The sequence below is a fragment of the Callospermophilus lateralis genome, chromosome 2, assembly GCF_048772815.1.
Source record: "Callospermophilus lateralis isolate mCalLat2 chromosome 2, mCalLat2.hap1, whole genome shotgun sequence".
NCBI lineage: Eukaryota > Metazoa > Chordata > Mammalia > Rodentia > Sciuridae > Callospermophilus > Callospermophilus lateralis.
Window position 1 is genome coordinate 152,406,785 of NC_135306.1, and position 9,682 is coordinate 152,416,466.

General features: G+C 39.0%; 1 protein-coding gene and 1 pseudogene across 1 annotated transcript; both read left to right on the top strand.

Annotated features, from left to right (window-relative positions):
- The first annotated feature begins 3,806 nt into the window (after positions 1–3,806).
- On the top strand, positions 3,807–4,828 carry LOC143388403 (keratin, type I cytoskeletal 18 pseudogene; annotated as a pseudogene).
- A 3,855-nt stretch (positions 4,829–8,683) lies between these two features.
- On the top strand, positions 8,684–9,682 carry LOC143388383 (olfactory receptor 52I1-like). Its single transcript, XM_076842181.2, has one exon. The coding sequence runs from the start codon at positions 8,684–8,686 to the stop codon at positions 9,680–9,682; it is 999 nt and encodes a 332-aa protein (XP_076698296.2).

A 9,682-nucleotide genomic window follows, 5' to 3' on the forward strand; every position in this document is an offset into this window, starting at 1 on the left:
TCTACTTGAGTGCCAAAATAAAATAAAAACATTTTAAAGGTTATTTGGTTCTAGCAATATTAACTATTCTGGACTTTTGGATAATTTAACATTTGCATTTTAAATTTCATATAAATTTCCTCTTTTTAACAAGTTAAAAAAGCACACAAAAAATAGTTCAAACTATAATCTGTTATTTTTCATCCTGGTTAGCTTATCACAAATAACTCAACAAAAGAATGCTTCAATAGTCATCTCTATTAAAATACAATATTTGAATAGATCCCATCATTTCACCCATTATTTCCTATGCCGGATCCTAAAACAGGGGGCCGACAGATTGGACAAGTGCAATTCTCTGAGAGCCATCGGTCAATACAATGAATGTGAAGTTCATGCATGCACAGTAATTGCCTGAGCTTGTTTCCAGTTACATAGTAGAAGGAAGCCTTACAAAAATCTGATAATAAAAATGGTAGTACAACATGAATTTATTTGTCTTAAATATTTGTAGTTTACTTTTTTTCACATAAAAAACTTAGATCTTGAAGAAAAATGAATAAAAATCAGAAATTAAAAAAAAGCGTGATTGGTCTTGGGAATGTAGTTTTAAAGGAGACAAAATCATATCCAGAATTAATTATATTTTGGTAAAAGAAAAAAAGAGATTGAAATTAAAATTTCATTAGGAAAATTGAAGATAGAATATTAGAACACTTGGACTAGAAAACAGAATAAGGAATTGATAGGGATCAAATGGAAAATAACAGACATAAGAAGACAAAGAAGTGTAATGAATATGTTAGATTTTTATATCTCTTCAACTTTACTGAAATTCAATACAGATCAAGGGAATCAAATAAAAGACAGCAGTTTTTCCTAGAGATCAATGTATCATTTACAAATGTGTTATGAGTTGTTACACAAATCTTTCTTGGTACAATTCACTAAAGATAAATATAGTACTTAAGGAGACAGCTATGTGTCAACAATTGAACCATTTTGACCCAGTCTGGTGAACCAAGATAGCACCCCATAGTTTTAAATGATCCAAGATTAGAAATAGAACCACAGCCTTTGACTATTGATATATTATTATAATCTCCTTTTTCATTTTATCGTTTCATAATGTTATATAACTAAAAAGATTCATTTTGACACAATTTTTAAAAGAATGGAATATAATTTGCTTTAATTCACTCCCCAGTACTTCTTCTATCCCTCTCCTCTCTCCTGTTTCCACCCCTCTACTCTACTGATCTTTCTGCTATTTACTTATAGGATGTGTGTGTGTGTGTGTGTGTGTGTGTGTGTGTGTGTGTGTGTGTGTTTTAAAGTGTCTCAACCACCCCTTCTGACCAGTGCACTACCTCAAGAGCCAAGATCCAGCCCAGACAGCTCACAAGAGCCCATGCAGTATCCAGGATTTCAGTAGGCCCGGTTCACCCCTCCCCTGGTGGCACAGACACTGCCAGAGCCTAGCCTTTGGTGCAGGACCACCCCTTCCTATCAGCAGACTACTGCAGGGTTCAAGCCCAGTGGCCCAGATCCACTCACTCCAACTTAAGTAGGTCCCAAACACAGGATGCGGTAGCATCCATTGAGGGATACCAGCAGGGTCTAGAAGCCCAACATCAAGGTGAGGTACAGACACAGGTACTACAAGAATATAGAGAAGAAATTAATATCACAGATCCATGTAGCAAGAAAGGAAGACACATAGACAATATGAAAAAAACAAGGGAAGAAAGTACCCCAAACAAACCAGGACACTATAATAACAGAACCCACAGGCAGCAAAGTTGATGAAATGTCAGAGAAGGAGTTCAGATGGTTCATAATTAAAATGATCTGTGAATTAAAGAATGACCTAAATGAGCAAATACAAGCAAAAATTGACCACTCCAATGATGAAGAAAGAGAGCAAATGCAGATAGCAAAAATATTACTTCAAGAGAGAGATAGAGATCCTGAAAAAAAAAAACAGTCAGAAATCCTTGAAATGAAGGATACAATAAATCAAATAAAAAACTCAATAGAAAGCATAACCAACAGACTAGATCACTTGGAAGAAAAAACATCAGATAATGAAGACAAAATATACAATTTGGAAAATAAAGTTGAATACACAGTGAAGATAGTAAGAAGCCATGAACAGAAGATCCAAGAATTATGGGATAGCATCAAAAGACCAAATCTAAGATTTATTAGGATAGAGGAAGGCACAGAGTTTCAAACCAAAGGAATGCACAATATCTTCAATGAGATAATATCAGAAAATTTCCCAAGCATAAATAACGAATTGGAAAACCAAATACAAGAGGCTTACAGGACACCAAATGTACAAAATTATAACAGATCTACACCAAGGCACATTATAATGAAAATACCTAGCATACAAAATAAGGATAGAATCTTAAAAGCCACAAGAGAGAGGAATACATATAGGGGAATACCATTTCATATCTCAGCAGATTTTTCAACCTAGACCCTCAAAGCCAGGAGATCATGGAAAAACATATACCAAGCTCTGAAAGAAAATGGATGCCAACCAAGAATCTTATATCCAGCAAAATTAAGCTTTAGATTTGATGATGAAATAAAAACCTTCCATGATAAACAAAAGTTAAAAGATTTTACAACTAGAAAGCCTGCACTATAGAACATCCTTCGCAAAATATTCCATGAAGAGGAAATGACAAACAATGATAAAATCAGCAGAGGGAGGGATTACACTAAAGGAAAATCTAATCAGAGGAGAAACTAAGTCATGTTAAATACCAAAATATAAACAAAAATGTCTGGGGATACAAATCATGTCTCAGTAATAACCCTGAATGTTAATGGCCTAAACTCACCAATTAAAAGACATAAACTGGGGGCTGGGATTGTGGCTCAGCGGTAGAGCACTGGCCTAGCATGGGCGGGACCCGGGTTCAATCCTCAGCACCATATAAAAATAAAGGCATTGTGTTGTGTTCATCTACACCTAAAAAAATAATTTTTTTTTTTAAAAAGACATAGACTAGCAGATTGGATCCCCTCCCATCTACCCTTCGAGTCTCTCATGACCACTTTCCTCTCTGTTTTCTACAAAAATGCCTGATAACTTCAGATTTTTCTTTGTTTTGGCTTATTACACTTAATATAATGACCTTCAGTTCTATTGATGTTGTTTCAAATGAAAAATAAAAGAATTTCTTTCTTTCTTTGTTTCTTTTCTTTTCTTTTCTTTTCTTTTCTTTTGGTACTGGGGATTGTACTCAGGGGTGTTTAACCACTGAGCCACATCCCCAATCTTTTTTATATTTTATTTAGAGACAGGTTCTTGATAAGTTGCTTAGGACCTTGCTAAGCTGCTGAGGCTAGCTTTGAACTTGTGATCCTCCTGCCTCAGCCTCCTGAGCCATTGTCATTACAGGCAATCACCATTGTGTCTGGCAGAATTTCATTACTTTTGTGACTGAATAATATTCCATTGTGCATATACCATATGTTGTTTATCTGTTCATTCACTGAAGGGCATCTGTGTTGATTTCATATTTTAGCTATTTAAAATATATTTTTGTTTGAATTACTGAGTTCTTCTTTTGAAAAATTTATTTGGTCCCTTTTAAAGATCTTTTTGCTAAATTTTTGATTCATATCATGAGTTTTGTTTTTATTTTGTTCATCTGTCTTTTCTGTACTCTCTTGAACCTCATTGTTTCCTTGTAACTATTATTTTTAAGGCTTCATCAGACATTTTTGGGTTCAGGGATTTTGGCTTGCTTCCCATTCTTCCTAGTTTTCAGAGAGGCTGGGGTTCCAATTTCCTTGAGGTGGGGATGACCAAGGGTCTGGCAGAAATGGGAAGCATTCAGAGTATGGAGACCATGCCCTCCTACCTGGATAGAGTGAGGATCCTAGAAAGCAAACTCTGGGAACATCTAGAGAAGGGACCCCATGTAAAAAAATGAGGGCATAACTATAAGATCATAAAGAGCTTTAGGCTCAGATCTTGGCAAATTTTGTGGTCAAATACCTGAATTCTCTGCAGATTTGCAACTTCCATCTTGCTGTTGAGGACATTAGAGTCAATTATGAGACAGAGATGGCCATGTGCCAGTTGATAGACAGTGACATCCAGGGGCTCCTCAAGGTCATTGATGACACCAGTATCACTTGACTTCAACTAGAGGAAACTGAGGCTCTAAAGGAGGAGGAGTTGTTCATGAAGAAGAACCACCAGGAGGCATGGTCTTCAAGGTTAGATTGCCACCTGTGGATTGACCAAGAGGTGAATGCCCCCAGATCTCAGGACCTTAGCAAGATCATGGCAGACATCCAGGCCCAGTATGATGAACTGGCTCAGAAGAACTGAGAGGAGCTGAACAAGTACTGGTTCCAGCAGATCAAGGAGAGCACCACAGTGGTCACTTTGCAGTGTGCTGAGATTGGAGCTGGTGAAATAATGCTCACAGAGCTGAGGTGCATAGCCCAGTCCTTGGAGATCCACCTGGATGCCATGAGAAATCTGAAGTCCAGTTTAGAGAACAGTCTGAGGGGCATGAAAACTTCCTATACCTTCTATATAGAATAACTCAATGGGGTCTTCCTGCATCTGGAACCAGAGCTGGCATAGATACAGGCAAAAAGGCAGGCCAGGACATACAAAACTCTGGTGAACATCAAGGTCAGTCTGGAGGCCCCTTCCCACTGCTTGCTGGAAGTCAGGAAGGACTTCAGTATCAATGATGGCCTAAACAGCAGCAACTCTATGCAAAATATTAAAAGGACTGCCACCTGTGGGATTGTAGACCCCACAATGGTGTCTGAGACCAATGATACCAAAGTGCTGTGTCACTGAGGAAGCAGAAGCAGGGAACCCTTGGGGAACAGGAGACAAAACATGGCCAGAGGTCACCAGAGAAAACAGTAAAAACTGTTGGTAAAGATATAAATAAATTGAAACCCTTGTATAGTGTCAATACAGATATAATATGGTGCCACCACTGGTAAAGAATGTGAAGGTTCCTCAAAAAATAAAAAAAAAATAGAACTATAACATGATGCATGAATCTTACTTATGGATATATATTCAAAGGATTCAATCAGGATCTTGAAGACATACTCATTTTCACAGTAGCAATTAAGTACAAGAGTTGTACAAAACAGTGAAATTTGTCATGATAGAATGTGAATCTTGATTTTCTGGCTTGATAGCTATGTGACCTTCTATGTACCTCACATTCATCTATGAAATGTAGATGTACTGATGGCTCACATCAGAGGACTGTGAAAACTGAATGAGAACAATCTATGAGAAGCATATAGCAGACTTTAACAAAATAACCAACGTTGGACCTTTTATTTTCCTTTCAGGATGCACTGTATATCATTACTCTGATATTTAGTTATTCTCTGAAGACTTGTAGAGACAAAGACTATTTATTCTCTAAGCATCTTCTGCAACCTATATTGTAGAAAGCCCCAGAGGCAGGGTGCAGGGATAAACTATTCTCAGGAGTCAGTGTTTTGCTGCTCAGCTGAGGTAAAGGAAAAATGGGTATGGAGGGAATAGGTGGGATAACAGAGTATCTAGCAGGGAAAGAAGGTTCCCAGGGGGAGGTAGTAAAGGACAATAGTCATCATGACTCTATATTGTCATCTTTGATCTCCTTGGCTTGCTCTTCCCCTTCTGAAGGGTCCTTGTATAAATCCTCCCTCTACTGGGTGTCAGAAATGTGGACTACCAGACATAGACCATCAGAGAAAGTTGAATAGAGAAAACTTCAGGGATGTGCATGATTGACCTGGGGATTGATGGTTGGGTCGATGGAGTCTTAAGGCCAAGGCTACCCTGGAAAGGAGGGTTCAAGCGGAGAACACAATTATAGACTACTCTCCAGGTCTGGAGATACTGCCAACACCAAGAGATTCTTTTGGAAATGAAGGGAGGATGAAGGATGAAGAATGTGGGAGAGGGGACAGGAACATAGGACAACTTTGGTTGAAAGCAGAGACAATATGAGGTAAGTTTAAACTTGGGATGTGGACAGACATTTTTTAGGTCTCAGGATGAACTATGAGAAAAGTAACCAAGGTTAGGGATAATTGGGAGCTCACTGGGATTTGAGAGTAGAGGTACAGGGTTATATAAATAGAAAGGCTCCATTCAAATGAATTATGTATTAGTATTTCAACTTTAAAGAAAATTTTGAGTCATGAATTTCTCATCCTTAAAATAGGAATGAAAATCTCATATATCCTATGAGTTCCTGTTGATTTAAATGACTTCTCTAAGCTAGATTTTAGTGACCGTCTGGGTCTTCATGTGAGTATCTCTTTAGGATTGAAGTCGGAGGTGAGAACAGAGCTGGAAATGTGTTTAGGAGACTAAGGTTGGCCAGAGCTTTCTGAAAAGAGAGACCTCAACAATCAGGAAACACAGTGTCTGAATCTTGACTTGGATAGTGGCTCGGCAAGTGTGTTCATATGTTTACATTATGATGTTTTATCATGCTGTATACCTTTAATTTCTGCATCTAAATGTATGCATGTCATGCTTCAAAGAGTTGACCAAATTATAAGGGAGGACTCAGTGATGCTATAAGAAATTACTGGACTGGCAACAGATCTTTGATGGAGCTCACTGCTGATCTTAGCAGTGATATCTTAGAAAATTTTTAGTGGCAATAGGTCGGGTAAAATAAAAAGTTTAAAAGATAAAACTGACCCAACCAAATGCCCTGTTCTTAAGGAGAATTAAGACATGGGTGAACCTCTAGCAGTGCTGATGAAGATCAAAAGTACACAAAGAGGGGGAAAAAAACCTCTCCAAAGATCATAAAAGGAATGTTCACTGGGTAGGGCTGGAGAGAGGAAGGATGGGGTGGGGCCTAAACTGTGGCTGCCCTCAGAAGAAAGGTGTGTTTACACAGAGCATCCAGGAGGGGAGGTCCTGGATCAGAGGTGGGTGGAGAAGTAGGCATTCCGAATCCTCTGCTCTTCTCCAGCTGTTCAGGCAGTGAGGCTCAGCTCTAAATTTGTGGCATCCATCATTCACAGAGCAGTCTTAAGGACATCCAGATATTTTTTTCTACTTGTCACCAGTTTTCTTCTTTCAAAGCTTTCCCGTCTTCTGATCTATCACTGAAAGCATCTCATCATGTGGTGGTACACAGCAAGTTTCTCATGACCTGCTCTGAAGAGACAATTATTTCATTTAGTCTGTCCTATTATATAGAATTTATTTATTCTTAAGGGTTTTTGTGTTGTTATTTGTTTAAGTGAGGACCATAGTTTGAATTCAGGTCTCAGACATTGGGCTTTTTTGAGAACTCCTGAGGACTCCCCACAAGGCTCCTGAGTCATCACTGATGAGCCCTCCAGAAGCAAATGGAAGGGGCAAGTGTACGCCACATGGTTGGGAGGCTGAGTCAGGTGAATGTCTCTCTAGGGCCTGGCTCACAGGGAAAATGTCTACTGAAGCAGAACTCCATCAGCCTGATCTATCCAACTATTCAATGAGGGGCCAGGCCCCTGAAGAGAATTAGACTTGAGTGAGTGGATATAGTTAATATCCAAGGGTAAGGATGTGGCAACTTCTCAACCTGGAAATCATTTATTACAGGGAGGTACAGGAAGTGACAGCTGAAGTCAGGCTATTATTATTGGCAAATAAGCCTCCATCCTTGAAGTTTGCCTGGAAATATAGGAAACAGTTCCTGGATTAGATCTGACTACTGTAAATCAACACAATTGGTGTGCTGACTCACTGAGCTGAGGCCTTGAGAGTTACAGTATTAGGATAATGACTGTTTACCACAATACATCAAATGGACATAGATGTTATGATCCACACTTGAAATATTAGGTCTAGTTCTGGGACTGAGATACTTGCCCATTTCTCTGGGGAGTGGAATGATCTGACAGTAACTGGAAAACTGTTGAAGCATCACTTCAGTTTGAATCAAAGATGCTCATATTGCCCACTTTCATTTTATCTTTAATTTCATTAAAAAAAATGGCCATAGAGGTGTCAACCACTCTTACCAAGAATTTGTTATTAGAGATAGATTATAAGTAAATGTAAAATAAATTTTCACAGAATTGACCATTTTTTTAAAAAAAAGCAATCAAGCAAGCAAACAAAAAAACTAAGCTTGAAAGCTAGCCTATAGATGAACAGAGAATGACTTCATAATGAACCTTTAAGTTTAATCTCACCAGGTCATCTCAAATACATAACATGGCAACACCTGAATGAGGAGATGTAAGACAGATGTGAAAATGAACTGAAATTTCCATGTGTTGGAGCTCAGATTCTGGATGTGCAGATGGGTAGCTTTTTCCTTATCAAAACTGTCCCAGGTGTACAATGAATCAAAATGCATTTTGCTACTATATATAACTAATTAAAATAAATTAATTAAAAAAATTGTCCCAGTGAAGCAATAACAATTTTTTGGGATAAGTATCCATAATTATTCACCTGATTATAACTGTATTTACTCAATTCAACTCCTGGAATCACAACTGGAAAGACCTAGACTTTAAAATATCTTAAAATAGCAATTATACAATAAATTTATCTTAAATGAAATAGCTTATGTTTTGCCGACTATGAAACATGCATGTTTGTTCTATATTATACTTCACTAATACTATAGAGTGAAACAAATATTATAAGACTATATCATTTCTTATACCATTTTTTTAGATGAACAGAAAAGCATTCTCACCTGTGATGCTGGGGCCACCCTATAACCACACAATGGCAACCCCTGCCACCTTCTTCCTTGTGGGCATTCCAGGCTTGCAGTCTTCACACCTTTGGATGGCTATCTCACTGAGTGCCATGTACACCACAGCCCTGGTAGGAAACAGCATCATCATGGTGGTAATTTGCATGGATTCCACTCTACGAGAGCCCATGTTTTGCTTCCTGTGTATTCTGGCTGCTGTGGACATCATCATGGCCTCCTCTGTGGTCCCCAAGATGGTGAGCATCTTCTCCTCAGGACACAGCTCCATCAGCTTCCAGGCCTGTTTCACTCAGATGTACTTTGTCCATGCAGCCACAGCTGTGGAGACAGGGCTGCTGCTGGCCATGGCTTTTGACCGTTATGTAGCCATCTGCAAGCCCCTACACTACAAGAGCATTCTCACACCCAGAGTGATGCTGGGGATGAGTGTGACCATCACCATCAGAGCTATTATATCCATGACCCCATTGAGTTGGATGATTAGTCATCTACCTTTTTGTGGCTCCCATGTGGTTCCCCATTCCTATTGTGAGCACATGGCTGTGGCCAAGTTAGCATGTGCTGACCCCATGCCCAGCTGTCTCTACAGTTTGATTTGTACCTCCATTATTGTTGGCTCTGATGTAGTCTTCATTGCTGCCTCCTATACCTTAGTTCTCAGGGCAGTGTTTGGTCTCTCCTCAAAGAATGCTCAGTGGAAGGCATTAAGCACATGTGGCTCCCATGTGGGGGTCATGGCTTTGTTCTACCTACCTGGGATGGCATCCATTTATGTAGCCTGGCTAGGACAGGACTCAGTCCCTCTGCACACTCAGGTGATGTTAGCTGACTTTTATTTGGTCATTCCACCCACCTTGAACCCCATCATCTATGGCATGAGGACAAAACAACTACGGAAGAGAATGAGTTTGTTGATGTTCTTCCTCTTTCACCATCCCAGTCAAGGTGAGTGA